At 47.3% G+C, this 21,936-nt stretch overlaps 1 protein-coding gene across 1 annotated transcript in view; it reads right to left on the minus strand.

The window, feature by feature from the left end:
* CARPB (Carbonic anhydrase-related protein B) overlaps window positions 1-21,936 on the minus strand; it is a 246,824-nt gene that overhangs the window by 77,639 nt on the left and 147,249 nt on the right. The window contains exon 4 of the mRNA XM_050183355.2: window positions 8,328-8,525. Within this exon, the coding sequence (XP_050039312.1) occupies window positions 8,328-8,525 (198 nt within the window). The remainder of the gene's footprint in view (window positions 1-8,327; window positions 8,526-21,936) is intronic.

A 21,936-nucleotide genomic window follows, 5' to 3' on the forward strand; every position in this document is an offset into this window, starting at 1 on the left:
CGGGGGAGAGCTATTGGAAGGTATAGTGACAGCAAGTTACCGAAGTCACAATTATTTCCTCCATCGAAGCGGAGACTACGATTTCGGCCATCTAATAGCAGCCACCAGTACATGACGTTCTTAAGTGTTCTTCTGCCTGTCAAATTTTGACTGAGCAATTGCAATGTTGCCAGTGAACAGACAGTAACCGCCGTATTTAGCACGACATTGCCAATTAAACGGTAAGACTCTATGTGACCTTTCTGTGTGACCTGACTTTAGGTCGTTCTTCTGTCAGCAATGTAGGCGTAGCAGTTAGCCGGAGGCTGTAGCGATAAGTTATATCTTTTCGTAATCTTTTTGCGCAGCTAGATGCTCTAGTTGAGTGAAAAATCCATAAAATTAGTCAGACAAGTGCTGGTAGGCAGAAATTCGCAAAGTGAAAGGTAAGTTACCCATGAAACGTAACGTTTGCATCCTTCTGATAGCCATGTGCTCGCGCGTAGCTTTGAAGCTCTTTAGTGTAGTTCAGCTTAGTACTACCAATCATTAGCCTCTTGCGAATTGCTGTTGCAACGAGTCTACAGCACTGGTGTTACGAACCTATATCATGCGCCAATGGGAAAGACATGAATACACAGGAGGATATGTCGCATCGCAAGCACTTCCAACCCAACCTCTAATATACAGTTACCAGGGGGCATAGTTCTGCAACAGTTCTGCATTGGTAATCATGTTGTTCCTGAAAAAAAAAAGCGCAATAAATTTAATACACGGGGACCTAAGTGCTAGACAGTGGTGCCAGGAAAGAAAAGAAATTTTCATTTTATGCCAGCCGAAGACCATGACTGCTAGAATTATTAAGCTACGGGGGTCACCCACGAAGCTTTCTGCTCTATCTCTTACATCCAGACTGTCCACGCAGATCACGTATGGGTTCAGCTTATTCGCTATAACCGTGGTTCAATGGTCCACAGACGTTTCTCGATGATTTAGCGAAATACGGTAGGCGACGTGACCAGCGGACACGCGCCTTACAGTGACCCAGTAGTTCGTCACGAAACCCGCAAGGTTTCATGGCGCCGACATCACTAAACATTCGATGCCTCCATTTTGGTTTCATCTCGTCTCAGTAGGTCCGTTCCGCGGAGTCGAAAGAACGCACGATAAAACTGAATGCGAGCAGCCTTAACGGCCAGTGCATACTTACCTAATCCTCGTTGTTTGCCATGAGATTTAGACAATACCTGCATGCATCCGCACTGCTGAACTCTCCCGCTGATTTACGAATTAGAATCAAAGTCCAAGCGAGCCGGTAAACATTCACAGTATACGCTACGCGGCGCTCTGTAAATAGCGAGGACAAAATCAAGCAGGATAATCAGCACGTTCGCAATAGCGCTGAAGCAACAGATTGGAGGGATGCAGTCATTGTGAACAGCGGGTGTCCTGCTCCGTGTTTAGACTGTTGTCCTTGTTTACACAAGCCGCGAACGATTCGCCACGCACATTTATTTGCGATTCCATTCGGCTTTATTTACCCTATAGTATCTTTCTATCTAGGCCATTTGTATCAAAGAAGTGCCACAGCGAAGTGCGCGACTGAGAGAGAAAAAGAAAGGCGCCAGCATTAACCGTGCTGCCGCCCTTGGTTTGCTACCCTCGAGAGGGGGAGGGGGCAGAAGAACGAGAAAAATTTGTCACAAAGCAATTCACGACGGCGTTCACTGTCTTTGCTGGCCGCCGGCGTAACTCTCTGCAAGGATTACTAGTGAATGCGAAATATCATGAAATTTTTTGCGCCGCGCAACTTTTGTACAGCACTGCGTGCTCCGTGCACCTCAGAAAGTGCCGTTTCCATGGCCACATAGTTATCAACAATATCGATAGTGAGCTGCGGGTAGGCACAACTCACTATCGGTATTGTTTGCCATCTAAAAGGAATGACGATTAATATTGCCGAACAAAAGTAGTTGTCGAACGGCGTAAAAGATTGATGAGCGGAAGTCGAATGAATTATAAGCAGCACCTCTAATCGCACCCCTCTTATATCACCTCTTTCTCACTCAGTAGCCCGTTTTCTACTGAGCCATTCATCATATATCTTCTACAGAGCCATTGTCCATATCAGCATGGACTTTGGCCTTTTTATCATTTTCGGAATTATAGCCAATGCAATAACAAAAAAAACTGTTTTGCATTGAGCCCGAATACACGAGGCACCATATTGCTCAATCGATAAGTTGCCACCAGTTTTCGAAAATCTGGACGCTAACCCGTGAGAGGAGGTTATGTCACCGAAGACGATGACGAATGCTCACAACCTATTTTTCGGATTTCACGACAGAACGTCGCAACCTGGGACGCAGTAAGACCATAGTCAACAGTTTCACAAATTTACCTTTCGTCATGGCAAACAAAAGCCGTTAGAACCTTTAAAAAAGACCTTATGCAGGCGGTCATCTCTCTTTGCACGTAGACAAGGCACTGCGCGCATGTGAACGTGGCATTTACTCAAACAATAGGCTTTTCAGGTTTGTAACAGGCTATTTCGTATGAGGAAGAGACTTTAAAAAGTGTGGTGTCATTTTTTTTACTTTTCTTTTCGTGGATTCGAGAAGGATGTAAACTGATAAGGCCTGTCGTAAGCTTCAGACACGTGGTCAAGACATCTGTCAGTTGTAAACTGAAAAAAAAAAATCTATATGCCACATGCCCAACCGTGACAACGTCAATTCCAGGACTCAACCAAGGCCTCCAAGCATGACACAGAGAACACTTGGAACAGCCGAGGTTTAGGTCTGGCCAACCGAAGACTCCCACCGTAGTTCAGACCACACGTCGCGCGCCTCGAGCTAGAAGTTCCCATAGCGGCCGCCGAGAGGCGTGCTAAACCCTATATTCAGTGCGTATGCTTAGCGCGTTGTTGTTTTTTGTTGTTTTTTCTCTCACCTGAGTACACTGTGACGGTGTTTCCTATTAAAAAGCCGGCTTAGACGCAGCAATACTTGGAGCTCCTAGTCTAAATCTAAACGAAATACCGTGGGGTAAAGACAGCCGTACTACTTAATTTCTAGAACTTAACAAACCAACCACAAAACTCGGTAACTTCCCATGATCACTTGGAACCCTATACGAAAGTACATACGTTCCAATTAATTATGCGGGGATATTGAATACGGTAGTTGTTGGGGAATGCGAATCTCTTTAATAGTGTTCGCTTTTGTTTTAAAATTAGTTCACATGCCACGACGTAGTGCTCCCTGCCACGGTTCTAGTTGTATTCTTTGAATACAGTGAGAACAGGCTATTTATGTTTCAGTATAGTTATCCATTTTTCACGCTGTTCATTACGTATTCTAGTGCGGTAGTTCTCGTCTTGCTGACAACAAGGAGAAGACAAACGGTAGAATTCTCGCCTTTGAATAACTCCGGCGAAGACTGGTTGTAGCAACTCATGGCCTTGTTTTGAGAGATTGTTCGCCCGTCTTCCATGCTTACTATGTGAAGATTACCATATGGATGTGTATAACAGAGTAACGGCATCGACGGATGCTGTTACACAGTTAACGTGCCTATACTCATAGTGTTGTTGCTTTTTTAACTCACCTAGCTGCACTGCATTTCTTATAACGAAGCCTGCTTAGACGCAGCAGCACTTGAAGTTGCTAGACTAAATCTAGTTTATTAACTGTGGGGCGAATACAGCTGTACTGCTTCATTTTTTCTAGAACTAAACGAACCAACCACATAAGTATCTGAGATAAATTTTCGAAAAGGTAGGATTAACACGAATTGTTGTTTTTTTTTTACTTTTCACAAACTAGATAGAAAAAAAAAAAGAACTCACAGAACAACCTTGGAACAACCGCCCGTTTTTTTTTTTTTACTGTGCCCCCCTAGCTCATTTTTACTCCAATAATACCGAGCGCTTCCGCTCCTCTTTGTCGATAAATTAATTACTCGACTGGCAAAAAACTTTGCGCTGTAGAAACACCATCAATCAATTTTTGTTTGTTACGGCCGAAAAAAAAAAAGACCACATCGGAAGTTACGTGTTGCCTGATAGGCACAACCACCGTACGGAAGCGCGTTCCCTAAACTCGAGCCACTTTAAATGCATAAAATACACGCAGCTCCGATTCCTCGCCACTTCGCGTCTTGAGAGCTAAATATTCACGCCCTGACCGCGCTTGACGCCTCGTACGCAAACGCCCGATAGCGCTTCTAGGTCGGCGATATGAAAATATTAAGAGCTTGCGGCCCCTATAAGCAGAAAATAGCCAGAAAAGTTTATACTATGTACCGTTTTTCCACCGTGTTCAATTACCTCAATTTAGGAGTCAATTTTGGAATGAGGTTAGCTGTGTGTACACCTGGCCGTTGGAAAAACGCAATCTCGGGCTAAGAAAGTTGCACCAATATAAAGCTAAGAAAAAGAACTTCGAATGTAAAAAAATGTGATCTTGATTTTAAAAAAAAAAGAACGGAAACAGCAGCATTTTTATGAAGCAGGCCTTCGGTATTGACAAGAAACAGAGTTATTGTTAGGCCAAAAAATGTGCAGATTCAGCGCGCACATCGAAATCTATGTGAAGCGAAGCATTAGTGAAATGGGTAATTAAATTATGTACAGCTTAATTCGATGCGAACACACATGTGTTTATTTGCATCGTATGCAGCCTGCAATATCATGCGATGTTTATGTTTGGGCGCGACACCGTTCACAAGCTATGCCGAAATCCAAACAGCAGTTCATGAGGATGCTCACTGTGACACATCGACGCAGCAACGTCACGTTGACGAAGACGATGTATGATGCTTGTTGGAAGAATTACCATAAGAGGTGTATGGGGGGACACAGAGAAATACGAAACCTATTTAAATACTCGCGTTCTATACCCATCGTCTATACCCTTAGTCCTCCACTACGGCGTACCTCTTAATAAGATCGTGGCTTTGGCACGGACAACCACAGAATTTTTTTCAAATTGTTTTATACGCAGAACTTAGTTTCGCTCACTGACAATTACTTTGTACGTCTACATGCAGTTCTGCAGCGTAAGCCGTTTTGCTAGAGCCTGACTCGCGGGCTTATCAGGCGAGAAACTGATGATCAAAAACAGTCAATTAACGCGAAACCATGCTGGGAGCGGTAGGCAATGAAAGCATCGCTTCAAAACACACATATCGCTTCATTTTATCGGATTACACGATCGGCATCACCGGTGGCCGCTATGCCGCAGCTGCTGAATCTGCATTCGCTACAGCTTATCAATAAGGTCGCTGCATCATTAAAGAAGAAAAGTGGTTTAAATCATGAGATATGAGCTATGTGTAGAGGTCATAACAGCAACAACAACTTCCTTGCAACCCGCACCCTGCAACTTCATCAAGAACTGAACACTCAAAAATTAAAGTCCATATATATTTCGCACGAACCAAGCTGTTTCAAAACAGAATTGCGCTCCTCCGTGCCAGTTTGTGCATTCGTTCCTATAGCCAGTGTTCATCTTGTCCCCGTTATAGTGTGTTCCGTACATAGCGCAAGTACTGTGAACGCTCACCAACTAGCACAATTCATCGCTTTGTTAAATGTTTCAAAATATTTTTTTCTCACGATTCGTTCAACAATGTAATTCATTTTCCTGTGCTATCGTAGAGCGTATTACGATTGATGAGCTGCAACATCGTCCACTAACCGCGTAATACTCTCGAACGAACCCAATGATTAGAATGCTGTTGAATAAGAAAGTAGAACAATGATAACTGTAACCGAAAAAAAGAAGGCCAAGGAAGCATTGCGAGGACAGAGTTAATCAGCATTATAACTACAATACGTGCACATGTATGCAGAAGTACAGGCTGACAATAAATAATTTATTTAAAGATAATCAAATAATTAATAGATGACTAAACAAACAATTAAATGGCCCGGGACACCAAGTCACGGTCAGGGCATCCTTATATTTCATATAAGGTCCCGAATTCCACTGCTTCACTCACATTGACACAAGAGCTTTGAAAGGTATGTTTCCCAGTAATTTTCGCGTGAATCGGCACATTTGAAATCTCTGATATAATTTTTCTATAGTTGTCTCTAGTTGCATTCATACTGGGAAGCACTGAACCACGGGATAAAGGGAAATACTATCGTGATATCGTATGCGGTGGTGGCCCCCTCCATACTTTGCAAGTAGAGAATAGGCCGCGCGCCGGCATATCAGATGCTTGACCGAAGGCATGAAAGCTAGCAGAGAATTTTAGAAATTGCGCACTCAAGCGGCTTAGCGTAGCTTGATATGATGTCTGTGACATAGCGCGTGTGTGATGTATAAACTCCGTTTGGATTCTTGTATTCAATTTTGCATGTTTCTGTACGCTGGGCGATACGATAGCGTCAGCTAGCTGCGGACCCAATCTGTAAGACTCCCCAACCCTCTCTGGGGAGTGGATATAAGCCTTTCACGTTTCCCGAACAAAGGGCTACACTTCCGTAGGGAGCATTCCACGCACAAGCGTGACGTCGTCGTCACGTGATGAGCTCCCCTTCCAGTTCGAACGTCGGCTGCTCTCTCATGTGAGTAGCCGTAAACGTTTGTATGTACTTGCGTGCTAAATTCAGAAGGCTTCACTTTCTTTATCGAGGGCCATTTGTTTTTCCTGGTAAGGCATACACACATTGACTGGATTAGAAAGACTCGATCGAAAACATACACTGGTATTTTAATGCCTTATTGGTCTCTACACATTTTGGCTAAACATAGGGTGAATGTAGTGTTTGATATTCGCTGCATTTAACCGAGTCTGTACACGTAGTTGACAGCCATGTGTGGACACCAATAGCGGATTAAAATAGCAGTGTTTAATCTTAACCGAGTCATTATAATCCAGTCCACCTGTACCTTACAAGACGGGACACAAATTTTGCCATCACTCTCCTTAAACTGGACAACGTTTGCGGCACAAGACGATGCGACAGTCACGTCGTTTGTTCATCATCGTTTGCTTGAGTCTCACTTCTCGGACAAACTCAGCATTGAACTTTCTGAGCGGTCTAGAGCAGCTATATACTAATGACTCTTTAATTCAACATAAGACAACAAAAGCAAACCCACAACGAAAAAAAAATGATAGAAGGAATAAAGCGTTGTGTAAGTTGAACATACCTTGCATAGCGCATGGATAATCAGATACGTTTTTGTCAAGAAATGAATGTGGATGTCTGCATCGGTCAGTATTAGAAATAATATTTTAATGTCTCCAATATAAGACGCACGAGTCAATCCTCGAATTCACGCATGCTGTCTTTATTTACTTATTTTTAACTGTTTTGTTTATTTGATACTTTTAGGCAAAGCTAATGTACAAAATAGTTATTAGCTGTATACAAACATAGTGCAGAAAGCATGAAATCAATTTAGACTGGCGAAATATTTTTAGGACTATTTATATTGGTTCCGCAGACAAGACTAGTTAATATCGGACAAAATGAAATGCAAGGTTCCTTCGAATTATTTCGCGCGCGAACCCAACCGTGGTGTTGCATCAGTCTGACGTCATGAATTTCAAGGTAGTTTCTTTATCTGGATTGTTTTCTGCTACAAAGGAAAACAGTTATTTAAACTTGCTAGGTTGAGTTCTCCGCTACTTTGGAACACAATTCAATCCTTGTTTATCCGAGTTCTGAGAAAGCGTTGTCAAAATATATGATGTCATGTGATGCTGTTGCGGGAACTTGAAGATAGAGTCGCCACCCGTTCTTGTTCTTGGAGCGTTTTCTGGTTTACCAAGACTGCTCGTATTATGCACATAGTCGAAGAATATGCTTCAGTTGCTTGGTAGCTTATTCCTTCTCTACTTTCTTTTCTCTCTACCTTTGTTTCTTCTTTCTTTGTCTTTGTTTCTCGCACATTGTTTATATTCCAGCATTGCCATTTGTTGGGCGTGTTGGTAAACTACCTTGGAAAGCACATTTAGCACCAGCGAACAATGACAGAAGGGAGCGCATTGTGGTGTCGTCTCCCTTCTGTCCTTGTTCGCTGGCGCTAAATATGCTTTCGAAATGTTTATATTTGCTTAATCTTATTTTATTTACTTTTGCGATATCTACCAATCATCAAAAGAAAGCCACCCTTCGGTGGCGTACTTTCCCAGAGTCTCGTAGTTTAATAAACAACAACTATTTGGCACGATACGAACGACGTTTTTGGTATTCCGGAAGCGTGATTGACTAATCCAGCTCAAACAACTACACGGGAAAAACTTTTTCTTTAATGCCATGCCACGGTTAAACGCGGAAGGCAGCCTCTCCAATCGCGCCCAGAGAAAGCCCCTCCCAAGCTCACCTCGGCGGGGAAGGGCTTCCCGGCGATGGTGTGTTCGGAGCCGCGGTCGTCCGAGCGGCCGTAATGTATGTGCAGCTCGTGGAACCGGTACTGGTAGGAGAGCGGGCCGCCCGAGATGTTGACCGCGAGGCCCGGCGCCAGGCTGTCCGAGACGCGGAAGATGACGCCGTGGCCCGTGTTCGTGATGATGCCGCTGATCTGCGACGAGCGGACAAAACGCTCAGTCAGGTTCCGCCGAGCAACACATTTAACAGGGAGAGGTGGGCTAGGTGGTGGTCGATATTGGAATGCGTTATGTAACCGCGCAAACGACAACGGACGAGGAAGGAAACACACAGGACAAGCGCTTGTCCTGTGTGTTTCCTTCTTCGTCCGTTGTCGTTTTCGCGGTTACATAATGCATTCCAATTCCGCTGGGTATCGGTGCCGACCCGTATACAGTCGCCATCTTGAGTTTGCGGGGCACAAATCGTCCGCGACAATCGTGACATTCTGCTCTGTTACGACGTGCGCTTCTAGTTTAGCCAAGCACCGAGTATAGTTCGTAAAAAAAATACTACAGGTTGAAACTTCGAGTGCGAGGCTAGGTGTCCCGAGGCTTGGCGGGAATTCAGCTTATTCGCGAATCTCTTGTCCCGAAAACTTTTGCAACCGACTGCGCGGGCCACGTGAGAAAGAAGAAAAATATCAAAACTGCAAGGCACAGCGCTAACGACGTATTGACGGTATTTATTGCGGCAATCGCAATGTGTACGCCAGGAAAGAAAAGAAAGGTTCAAGAGGAACGCGAGAAAGGAACCAGATAATCTTGCATTCGGAGGGCGCCAAACATCACTCGCGCAGTCAAGGTATAACGTTTTTCATGCAGTTACTGATTACGGTGCATGCGATGAGCCATAAGAAATTGTTTTCAACAAGTGCCGCGAAGCGCGTGGTTAGGATGACAAACATTTCTTTCCTGCATATCATAATATCGTACTATTTCTTAGATATCAATTGATCAACCTCACTGGGTTACGAAGCTTGTGGAAGACTGCAACGTTGACTTCTTCGAAACTGCATTTCAGGCCAATATTACTCCCGATAGCTCACGGCATTGAGTTCATCCCAATGGCGCCTGCTGGTGACAAACTGTTGATCATTTACTTCATTCATTTAGATTTGATATACTTCCCTCACGGCATCTTAGCTTTGTCGCTCACCTCTCTTAACCTATTAGCACCCAGCGTGCTTTTGAAAGTAGAGTACGGCTTTCAACACTAAATAATTAAACACGAAACATACTGTGTTGCTTAGTACGCCGTTTTGCTGAGAAGGCTCCCACCAATTGACGACCACATTGTAGTTTGTTGTTGTTGTTGTTGTCTGCAGCATGATGTATTTGACCTGTTCATTGTCAATAATAACGAAGTGCTAATCATCGCAGGTGCTGCTGTACATGCAACTTCTTTATCTTTTGTCAAGCATAGCATATGCTTCTCGAAGCTGAAGTTTGTGCGTGAGTTTTAGAAAAGCATAGCGTAAACGATGCATGCACGGCATTTCATATACAATGTATATTTATAGCCTCGCAAGAAAATGAATTCAGGCGTACTTTGTGAAGTACGCTGGGCCTATGTGTATGGCAGAGGGGAGCACTTGTCCTCGAAGCAAATACGATGTTTTTATTTACGTGTATTCCGCGAAAATATTTTGTTGTGGCTGCAAGACTTCAGAGATGGTTGCAGGTAATAAAAATAACAAGAAAACATCAACATTGCAATTACTTCTCCTGGTTCTTTCCTTCCTGCCTACAAAGATAGCGATGCTCTCGTCTTCTCAGTCAATAAAATAGCGAGCAGTGTTACAGTAAGTTAAGGTAAATAAATAAACAATTTCCATATAAGAGTAATATTATATAAAAAACTAATACTTTTTGCATGATTTTATTACAAATTGAAAAATAGGTGGGAGGAAACAGAAAACAGCAAAAGGCGATGCATATTCCTCTGCCAATCGAGATAAGTTATGCAATAAATGTAGGGGAATGCAGATTGGGGAACCTGACGTAGACCCCATCTCTTGGAAAGTCAGAAAATTGTAACGAAGATGTCACCCATCAAGTCATACAACAGGGCTGTAATGCGAGAACCGACTCTCATTCGAGGAAATGCCACCAGTCTGTTGAGAATGTTTACGTTACCACTGAAACAAATGCTGAATGTTTTTATCTTGAATGCCTGCATTCATCATAAAATATCACCTCTATATCTGAATCAGTAATATATTTCCATCGCGCGCGCCTCTGAAAGCAATATCAGAGCCTTTCCACGTTACTTGGTGAAGTTGCACACCTTAACAGGAAGAACAGCTCCCTAATAAAGAATATTTCCCACTAAAAGGCTAATTTTGCTACCAGAAGGTTATGGGGTCTTTCGTAAAGTTTTGCTTGCCTCTTCACTGCAAGACTTTTGGCTTTAGAAAGCTCCGAAATATAGCATATACATTTGATGACCTGCATCCTGTTTTGCTCCCATAAAGGCCCGGCGTACCTCACAAAGCACGCCACCGTAGCGATTCAAAAAATAAAGCGAAACGCAGCTCATGAAACTTTCGCAATGCATTTACAGTGCGAAAAGACCATTTGATACGAAAAGTCAACAAAATTTACATGGTACATTTTACTGCGAATGTGTTCGGGTGAACAACTTGGTACAATGTTCCCGTCAAGTTCCTGCGCATATTTCGTAAGTTTACGTCACTCCGCATCAGTATCACGAAAGCTAAAAATTATTGAGTTTCCCCACGAGGAGGCGTAGCACTGACAGCGATAGCAAGGTTTAGCGTTGCGCCTGACCTCCTCGGACGATGCTTTAACCATGGTTCTATTCATTCGCGGGGCCGTCATGCTGTCGCGAAGCAGCACGCGAGACAGCGCCTGCTGGGCACAAGGTACGATGTTCTAGCTACCACTGCGTCCCAGAACGCTGTAAAGCAGCCTGGCGTCATGAGCGCCATCATGAGGCAAGCGAAGAGCGACGGGAGACCGTCGGCTTTGGTCAGCACCCACTGAAACGTTACATAACGCTAGCTTGACATTCCTATGCTACTCAGACCGAAGCATGCACAGAACAGCTCAGCGAGGAACGCTAGTGCGCAAGCTGATAGGTGCTGCGCTCATCCCATGCAGCGGAAGGCCGCAGTACTTCCTCCCCCACCGAGGCGGCTGGGCGCAGAGCTGACGGCGCGTCCGCTTCGTTTCGTTGCTTTTTTTTGCAATAAAACAGACCCCGCGTATCAAGAAGCACTGTAATCCAAGGCACGAAACCTGCACATGCCCCATCAGCGCGACAGTATACAACGCCGGCGGCATCAACGATGATGTGAAGACTCTAGCGTCTGTATTGATGCGAAAGCATCAAATGGCCCATTGGGCGAAGAAGCCGGCGTCCGTCGTCTGGATAAGCGAAAAATGGCACCCAAATTCCCATTGGCTGCGACAACACTTCACGAGCGCGCCTCGACTGAGCAGAGCGGGCGAAAGGGAACATCTCCTGTAGCGATAGGATGCTTCACTGGCCCGGTACATGAGACATGAAATAGATAATCCAGCTTCTAGGAGACCTGATGAAGCTCCGTGGAATGGGGTACAATTAAGTGACAATAAGCCTCTTGCTCGTCTGTATAGCCCGGTTGGTCGTCTGTATAGCACACCTTCGTCGCGCCGATGATAATCAAGACGATGCGACTCCTGTAGCATACGCTGATGCCAGTGTTAATGCCACCATGATTCAAAAAGCTCTCTGGTGCCCATTGATAACAGAGGCAGGCCATACGTGCTCGTATGCTGCTGACCCTGCGCCACCAAGCTTGCCGTCATACGAGACGGCTTGTCCGCGTTGCTCCCTTCTGTTCAAGCTGCTCGATATTGTCAACTCATCATTCGCACGGACTCGACTCAAGCCATCCACGACATACGTAGGGTATCTAGGTCCACTCTACTCTCAGATCGCCTTCACCGTTTTGCGGCCAGCATGAATGTTCTGATACGTACGCGTCCAGTGGGTGCCTCGAGCAGCCCTGCCGGGTCTCCTTGAAGTAGATATGGCAACCCGCCCACAGATTACAGCATACCCACTTCCACATTTTCTTGAAGACGCCTGTGAACGACTGATCCGGGAAAACAAAAACCTCCGACGAGCTCCGACACTAGCTCTCATACCTCCGTGTGGGAGGTATACCTCCCTGGTAGGTTAACCCACCTAGAGGAGGTTACGTTAAGGAGGCTGCGTGTCGGGGTGGTTTTCACCCCGTCTGTGACCGATCTCTGTCCACAACAGTACCATGGTCCTTACGGAGCATCGTGCCCATTTTGCGACTCAAAAATACAAATTGTGACAGTGAAACACCTACTGTGGACGTGCCCGGGACTTCATCTAAGCCGTCTCCGTCACCTCCGGGCAACAGGCTTTCGTCCTGGTCGCCCATTGTTCACTTTTAGATTTTTTGCGCGAGTCAAATCTGTTCGTGTACTTTTAACGTGTTTTGTATTATGCCTAAGGGCAAGCTTTCGAATAAAGAAAGGCACACAAAAGCAGGGGAAGATACTGATATGCCCCTGTGATCGTAAAGATACGATGTCGCGTGCATGTACGCGATGGCGCTCCAGCTAGGCTTGCGACGTTGTAGTGGCGCACGCCTTATCACCTTTTTATTGTCCTTAAAAGCGCCGGTAACCAAGCTCGCGTGGCTCTTCTTGCTTGTATTGTAGAATCGGTAAGTCCGCACGCGTCACTGTTAAGTTGGTGGCTAACTAAAACGTTCGTCTACGCTCGGCCGCTACGTTCTGCTTCCGCCGACACAACAGACACAATTTATCGTGTGGACTCTACGATTAGTTCCTGAATTGCTAGGCAAGCATCCCTGTGGCTGAATCCCATGAGAAGAGACCGCAAACGAAACAGATCAAGCGCATCGTTAAACTTTGCAGACGTTGTCAGTGCTCCTCCCTTTGGCCGAAGCTGATACTTTTTGAGCACACACTTGAAAACAAACCTCTCGGTGACTACGCTGGCTGCTACAAACGGCTTCAATGTTCCCTCCAACAGGACAATGTCCTTCTTGCTCGAAATAGGTCAGTACTCAATCGGAATCACGCGAGGAGAAACACAAACGTACGCCCACATGCGCGTGCTTGCCCGCTCGACTGCGAGCGCGAGCAAAGCCCGACGAAAGGCCGCCCGATCCGTGTGCGCTGTATAAGCCGGTGCGGTCTTCTTCATGCACAGGCAGGGCGCGGCATTATAGCCGCCTAGCACTTGGAGCAAACTGGCACCTAAACTTTGCCTCGAAGGTTCTCGCGCGCGGACACACACGCACACCCGCTGAATCGCGCGCGCCGCGCATTCAATCTGACGTCGTTATTACGCTCCGACGACCGCACATCCGGCAAGTGTTTGCAGCCGTTCGTCCGAGCGAGCACTTCATTTCGTGGCGCGGAGCCCAGTCGACTTCACCCGTCTGTCCTCTGTCTCTCTCTCTCTTTCTCCGACGTGCTCTTACCCATTCAAACTGACATGCAAATGCGCGAACTGAAGAGAAGAAGTTAAAAAGAAAATAACAAAGAAAGAAAGGAAAATAGAAACAAACGCAAGCGTAGTGAGAGATGGAACGAAGAACGCAGGGCAACTTGCAGTCTCTCCATTTTCTGCCGCCGCCGTCGCTTCTGTGCCGAGCTCACTGTCAGCGCGCAAGCGTGGCTGCATGGAGTGAGCGGGCGTTGTTAAGCCGTAATTATCGTGAATCATTTAGGCATCTCGCGAACGCAGTTCAGGGGTCCGCTGTCGGGACGTGGGGAGAAAAGGGGGTGGGGGGGGGTACGGAAAGGCAGAGTGAGGACTCGTGTCATCACTCAGCACTGGACCCGGCAGCCGCCGCTTATTTCGGGCTCCCGGTCGCCGACTGGCGCGAGCATCGCATGCTGCCTGCGCGGAACCAACGCGAGAACGCTCCGCGTGACGCTCTCGGCGCTAAACGCCGCGCGCCTTCGACACCGACGCCGCGGCTAGCTTGTTGTGGTTCCAGCGTCGCCTCCCCAAAGGGCAAGGAGGGGGAGGGTAAGAAGCGCGGAGAAAAGAGGGATACAAGAGGATGAGGGCGTTGATTAATTAAGCCAATTAAAAGCGTCCGTATGGCCCCGCGGGAAGGCGGCCGGAAAAAATAGGGAGCGGAGGTGTCTCCCCCTCTGTCTCCCTCTCTTTTTCCCTCTCCTCACGTGCGCGCATAACGGGTCTTCTGTATCGCTAAGCGACCGACCGCTGCCGGTCGGCGCCCAGAGGCACGAGACGAAGCGAGGTGGAGGCTGTAAGTGCGAGGCTTTGAGGAGGGGAGGGGGGAGGCCGGTGAAGAAGTCGAGGCTCTAATCCACTTAACGCAAGTTCGAACCCCGGGTGGTCTTCGGCCCCTTGGCACGCGGGCGCGCCGAGGCGCGATTGCGTTCGCCGGCTGCGCGTCGTCGCCGACGACGTTCTCTTTCTCTGCGACCCCTCTCCTACTGGCCTCTCCCCATCTCCCCCGCCCTCTAGGGAGAAAGGGGTTTCGTATGTTGGTCTGTGGCGTGTTCTTCCTGGGATTTTCTTCCCCTCCCTCACGCCGTCTTGGAGGCAGCTCGAGATTTTGGCGCGGGCACAGCCGCGCGCGCGGCTGTAATTAAATTCCGCAACGCGCCCAAGTCTGACCGCATCACCCGCCATGTTTTTTACTTTTGTTTTTGTTTTGTTTGTAGTTTACGTCCCGCAGTGTTCGTGTTTCTTGAGAATGGACACCCTGTAGGGAATTTCAGCTAATTTCAATGTCTAGCGATTTTTTCGTGCTGACCTGTCCTTGCGCCTACCTATTTTTGTCATGATGAGAGTGTGCGTTTGTTATTTAGTCCCGTTCATATTAAAGCGCAGCCAGTCGTAAGCTTGAAGGGAAGACTGATTGCGAAAAAGAAATCAACTAATTAAAAAAAATCTTTGAACTGAGCGAGTATACGCGGCTAGTGAATTAAATGCCGAATCGCAACGGAATATTGCAGGGTTAACTTGCGGGAAGGGTTGTGTGTGATGCACAGGAAAACTTTTAAAGACGAGGGTTAACTGTAGGAGCCGAAGAGATTATCAACGTCGCACGAATTAGGGCATCGCGCAGATCACGGAGAGAGAGAGAGAGAAAACAAGGGGAGGAAAGGCAGGGAGGTCAACCAGAACAGCATCCGGTTTGCTACCCTACACTGGGGGTGGGGGAAAGGGGAATAGAAAGAGGAAGAAAGGGAGAGAGGAAGCACTGAGATCACGGAGAAATCAAAAACAGCAACGACATGAAAAATATGCGATGGTTTGAAATGACGTGTTCCAGAAATACAGAACATATTGCGCCGAATATACGGGCAGGGGAAAATTCGGGAAGGCAAAAAAAAAGGAAATGGGGATTATTCTGCGGGCTACGCTAAAGCGTCCTACTGAATGCAGCTTCAAAAGACAGTAAAGGGGGAAGCAGGCTCAGATATAATAGTAAATCGGTCTTCTACATTAACAAGACAGCTGCTGTTACCAAGGGAGTATGCTAAGCAAGCGAGAAAAGGCGCAACAACTAAAATACGGGTGGTGATGCGGCCTTGAAGTCCGCACACCAACTCATGATGACGTCATAGATTTAGACAGCGTGTTATCGGGCCTACAGCGAGCTTAAGGATTGAAATAACTGTCCAAAGGATGCGGTGCGTTATGGGGGCAGGAGCCTCTTTTAGAGTAAAATGTGGCAGCCATACGCTGGTCTTTCGTCAGTGATTCTGCAGTCTCACAGGCCTGCTAGAAGGTTTTTAAAGCGGACAATAACAAAGGCCACGTTGGGCTCTAGTTGTCTGCAGCTTGGTAATGGCATCCTCAAGGGATAGAGAAAGAAAATGTTGCTTGTTAGAACTCCACCTTCGCTGCCTGAAAGACCATTCAGCGCCGATATGTACATAAAGTACTCCTTTCACTAGCTTATTGAAGTACCGGATGTCTGTAGTCTGGCACCTAACTTAGTGCATGTGAAAGTGCGGTATAGACTCATGTTCTCTCTCTCTCTCTCTTTCACTCCCCATTCCCCACCCCACGTGTAGGGTAGCAAACTGGACTCAGTCTGGTTACCCTCCATGCCTTTCCTTCTTCCCTTCTCTCTCTCTCTTCTTGAAGCACCAAAACGTCAGGCTTAATCACCTCTACTGTGACAGGACAGCTGGTAGTCTAGTCTGACTAATATTCTAGCAGATGGAAGCTAGAGAGAGAGAGAGAGAGAGAGAGAAAGACATGGAAGAAAGGGGAAAGGCAGGGAGGCTAACCAGATGGGAAGATCCGGTTTGCTACCCTACGCTGGGAATGAGGGGAGGGGGAGGTAAAGTGATAGCAAAGTAGAGATAAAAAAAGAAAGGAGCATAGACATACAATCACAGTCGGTCACTGTCACTGCATACCGTCACTGCACAGCACTGTAGCACTTGCAGCACTATAAACCTCTGTTCAGGCTACAGCCGCTTGTCCAATTTTGCTGCCCTTAAAAATTGCAACAGTGAGTTGGAAGGTAGTACTCGGGCTTTTCTAATGATGAAGCCAGTTGAAAGCATCCTCACCCTTCTTTCTAAGAACTGAAGTACGAAGTCTGTTTTTTTTTTCCCAGGATGATACAAGATTTCGAAAAATTGCCTATGGCAGATAGCACGCTTCTAATCCTAGATTAGTGTTCGAAGAGGTGGACATTACCTGCACATGAAGTCGAAATGCATAAGTCACTAATAACAAAACTTCACTAATGAAGTTTTTCAACTAATTTCTTAACGGCACATATTGCACTTCACGAACTTTAGTTGGTGACTTGGCAAGACATATCCACTTAGAACGAATTCTAAGGATGGCCTCGGTTTCGATATGTGCGCTGGTAAACTTGCTCTAAGAGTGCACGGCTTTTCCTCTTACTTTTTTTTTTCAGAACGCCGATTTTGCAGTAAAGCACAAAAGGTATAATTAAATTATGGGGTTTTACGTGCCAAACCCACAATATGATTAAGGCACGCGGCGTAGTGGGAACTCCGGAATATTTCGGACCACTTGGGGTTCGTTAACGTGCACCTAAATCTAAGCACACGGTGGCTATCGCGCCCACAGAAATGCGGTACGTGAGTGCAAAATCACCGGCTACAATTCATAAATTACAACATGTGTCGTAAAGTAGTGAGTTAAAAAAGTTAATTACATAAATTTTGGTAATTAATCCAATATGCATTTCAGTTTTTTCGTGCCAGTAATGTCCGCCTCGTGGAGTAATCCAGCTCAAGGGCTAAAACTGTGCTACCTGCGAGCGGCAATTTTTAAAGTTGTGTATAGTTAATAAAAAAAGAGAAAGGAAGAAATGCACCCTGTGTATTGTGCTTTATAGGTGGGGATATAGCGAACTGAATCATGTTGCCCATTCACCTCACCTTATTCACCTGGTACGAAGCGATTCATTATTCAAATACAAAAGCTCAGGGACATGATCAATAAACCTGCCACGGTGGCGCTGCGCCTATAGAGTCCTGCTGCTGAGCCCTAGGTCGTGAGTTCGATTGCCGTCCATTACGAGTGCATATCTATGGGCGTGAAATGCCAGAAAAAAAAAAAAAACTTTGGCTCCAATCCACGCTGTGCACGTGGCTGGACAGCGGAACTATAAACGACAGCTAGAAAAATTGCCCATTGCGAGGTGGCTTGGAACTGTTCTCATGGCGACACTTACGCGCACTTTAACTAATTATTATCCAAAGACGTTTAGATGGCCTGCCACTTGGCTAGCGCCGCTACTTCGTGCACCTGCAAAAAGTGGACCAGAGACAAGTGAAATTCACTTAACCTGGAACCACGGTCGATCACACGCGGAACAACTAAATCCAAATTCTGCGTCGAGACATTTTCTTTTTGAATTTAGAATTTGCCCACTTGAGATGGTTCGTTGCATCGTACCTTCGCCGCTTGGCCGCGTTCTCGGCTTCACGACATCCATCATCATTCTGCCGCGCTTGGTGCTTTCGCTGAGCGTCCTGGTCACCATGTTCTTCCGTGGCACGAACACGACGCCGTTGTTCACCATGTCGTCTCTGTTCGCCGCTCATCGCATGCACGCTGCTCTTCAGGAGTCCTCACTATACGTGGCCTTCCCATAGCACTGTCACAACGCGAACGCAATGCCTTGCTAGGCGGGCCTTCTATATATATGTAATGTAGGGACACCACATCCTGTGTTACAAACTGTGCTGTCACAAACCTGCACTTTAGATTACATTTTGTATGGGCATTGATGTCAAGCCCCCTGTTAAAAGCGGATGTCGTTATCAGTCATTCTGTGTTTCCCATTGTTAACGACCGCCTTTTCATCCATCATGTTGACACGAGACGTGTTTTATGCTTTCTTTATCGAAACGACTTATGTGGTATAGGCCGTATGTGTGATTCAAAAGGATATGCACACATCTCACTTCAATTTTAGCCTACGACTGTACAACATGTATATCGGCAGACGCAAAGGTTCTTTTTGCCCACGGACACGACAAATGCTCTGGGGGATAGCGGTATACAGCTTCGCTGCAAAACACTCACGTACTTTTATATAGGTACGCTTTATTGAACCCAAGGTGATCAAGGCTGTTCCGCATCCCTATACTATGGCGTCTCTCATAGCAACAGGGTTTCTTTGCCACGTTAAACCCAATAGCTCAGTCAATCAATTGACATGATCAATTACACGCAAGTTCCTCAAAAGCCATAATGACGCCGCAAAAAAAAAAGGAAAGAAAAGGCGCAGCTTTATCCCCGTTAGGGCAGCTGACATAACTTGTTTCTATAGCTAGTTAGCTATAAAGAGCTGGCGTGGCTTAATCTCTTGAGCCTGACACCAAAAAGGCCTCCATGTTCAATAAACTGCACCCGGGTTCCGTAAAGTCAACCAGCGTCTACGTTCACCCAAACGAGTGGTCGGCCCGCGACGTTCTTTATTTCTACAGCACTCGCCACTGGGTTTAACCGACCCCGACCACTCATCCACGAGGCAGTCTCGGGAAATAACGCGCATCACCGACAATCCTTCCCATACCGCCGGACTCGGCTCTCAAACAGCGCTACCGCGACCGGTCGAGAGAGCAAGGCCGTCCACACAGCGGGCGCCCCGACAAAGCAACAAAGGCGCCATCAAAACTCGATCAGGGCACTTGGGACGGAGAGCCTCTTGATGACCTGGCGGATTTAAAGGCGGGGAGGAAGAAGATTCCCTCCGGAAACACCTCGGAGCCGACCACACCGGCTCCGAGGCTTGCGCGCCGCGTCCGATCGAAAGGAAGCCGCGCCAACGCCGCCTGGAAACGCTCCTCCCTCCCATTCACAGACCGGTCCGCCTCGCCAGCCGCAACCGGCAGCAGCAGTAGCAGCAGCTCTCTGCGGCAAATCGGGCGGCAATCATTTCCAACTTCACCACTTCCCGATCATCGTGTCGTCGCAGCCGCAGCCGCTGGGGAATGCGCGAAGCAAAACCTGCCGTTCGAGGGAGAACTCCCTCTCCGATGCCTGGCCGCTACCGTGTCGTCTGTCGTCGGTTGGTCAACACTGCTGACCACGACACTCACGCGCATACACAAAGAAACGAACAAAACGCGAAATAATAATAAGAGCATCAATGGGGGGCGAGAAAGGAGACGATGTGTTGACGACGCGAAAGCTGAGGAGGCCCTGGAGAAAGCTGCGCGATCGCGATCGGCCCCGCGCCAATCAGCATCCTTGCCCAAAGAAAAGACCGACGTGCACGAAAGGAGGCGCACTGTTGGGCGAAGCTTTGGTTCCTGCTTTCACGCACCGCACTATAGATATGCGCTAGACCGCCCGCACCCCGCATCGCTTGAGTTGTTGTTGTTGCCTCAAAACATTGCTCGTACCTCTCGGCACTGCAGTAGCTTCTCTCCTGGACTTTTCTTTTTTTCTCTTCTTTTGCTGTTTTTACCTTCCACGTGATGTGGTGTCGGTGCTTTCGCGTAAGGCTTATATCCTGCATCTTTTCATGTCTCGATATCCTGTAGTTTGTGTTCTTTTGCTCTCGCGATGAGGAGATCCCCGTCAAGTTCTCGCGCCCTGTCCCGCGTTGCCTTTACCTGCCGACGAGCTTGACCAGCTTCGTTGCTATCTCAGCCGAAGTGGTCCTGTAACGCCTCCCCTCGTTATATACGTCGAAGTCACGGCACTGTCGGAAGGGCGAAACCGAAACAGAGCTGGTGCAAGGTGATGGCATCGCCGATGCCGCTTACCTCTTGGGAGCCAGCATCATAAAGCAATTTCGGGGGATCCTTCGATTCCCTCATACCGTTCTGCCGCGATGACTTCCCCCTTCTCACCTCTAACGTTGATGTGCACTATAGCTCCGGCTTGCTGCAGTAAAACCATCGGCCATCTCCCAGTTCTCCACAGAACCTTGACTCTCCCGGAATACGCTAAAGGAGGCGTCTATGCTGGAACTGGCGGCTACTTTTCGTATGGTATGGTATGGTATGGAGAACTTTATTTAGGTCCTGAGGGATCAGTCTGGGACTGATGCGGGCCGCTCCCACGTCGGTACAGAGAGGCCGAGCCCCTCTGCCATCACACGGGCCCTCTGGACAGCCCTGAGTGATGGTTCTCGAGGTGAACAGTGGTGGCAGCGCATGCTGCACAGTGAAGTGCTGGCGGACCAACTCAGGGCTACTTTTCGTGTTCACTACTTATATTTTTACCTAACGAATAGAAATCATCGCGCTCGGTGAGAACTGACGTGGTTACTAGCGGATGAAGCCGTACTTGCAGACAATTTCGCTCCACTCAGACCGATTAACTTATGACGGTACGTTCTCTCCATCTTTGATGAAACGACGAAGTTTACGAGCAGTTGAAAAGGCTGGTGGGGGGGGGGGGGGGAGGGGAAGTAGTTCTGGTCTGTCGTAGCGCCCACTTTTCCAGCCGTACGTCTCGCAACGAAACATTTTTCGCTTCTTCTGGTGTTTGTGCGCTACGACGTGTGCCATTGCGCGTCGGGAGGCGTGTTTTGCGCAGTGACATTAGTGTGTAGTGATACCACTTTTTTTTCACTCAGAATAAAGAAAGCCTTCGCAGTTCAAATTACCGCGTGCCTGGCGCTATCGTCCTGAAATGGCCACGTGACCCGGTGTCGGCGAAAGAGCTGAATTTCCGCCATACCTGGGCCTGGAACTACCACAGAGCCGAGTTTCCGGTTTGCTACCATGCACTGCTGTGGGGGTATAGTACCAAAATTCAGTGCCCATAGGGTCTCCTGAGTGATCGCTCAAGAGTGTGCGCGACGTCCCCAGGCGGTCAATGTTCTCCTATTTGTTATCTCCCTGTTCTAAAACCTACCCTGGTGGCTCAGTGGGTATTGCGTTCCGGGGCCGAGTGCGAGGTCGCGGGTACGATTGCCGTCTGCGGCGGCTGCATTTCGATGGGGTCGTAAAGCTCGTGTGCTCAAATTTAGGTACAGAGAGAGAGACAAAAGGGAAGGAAAGACAGGGAGGTTAGCCAGTGTAAATACCGGCTGGCTACTCTGT

This window comes from Dermacentor andersoni, chromosome 4 (genome assembly GCF_023375885.2).
Source record: "Dermacentor andersoni chromosome 4, qqDerAnde1_hic_scaffold, whole genome shotgun sequence".
Lineage (NCBI taxonomy): Eukaryota > Metazoa > Arthropoda > Arachnida > Ixodida > Ixodidae > Dermacentor > Dermacentor andersoni.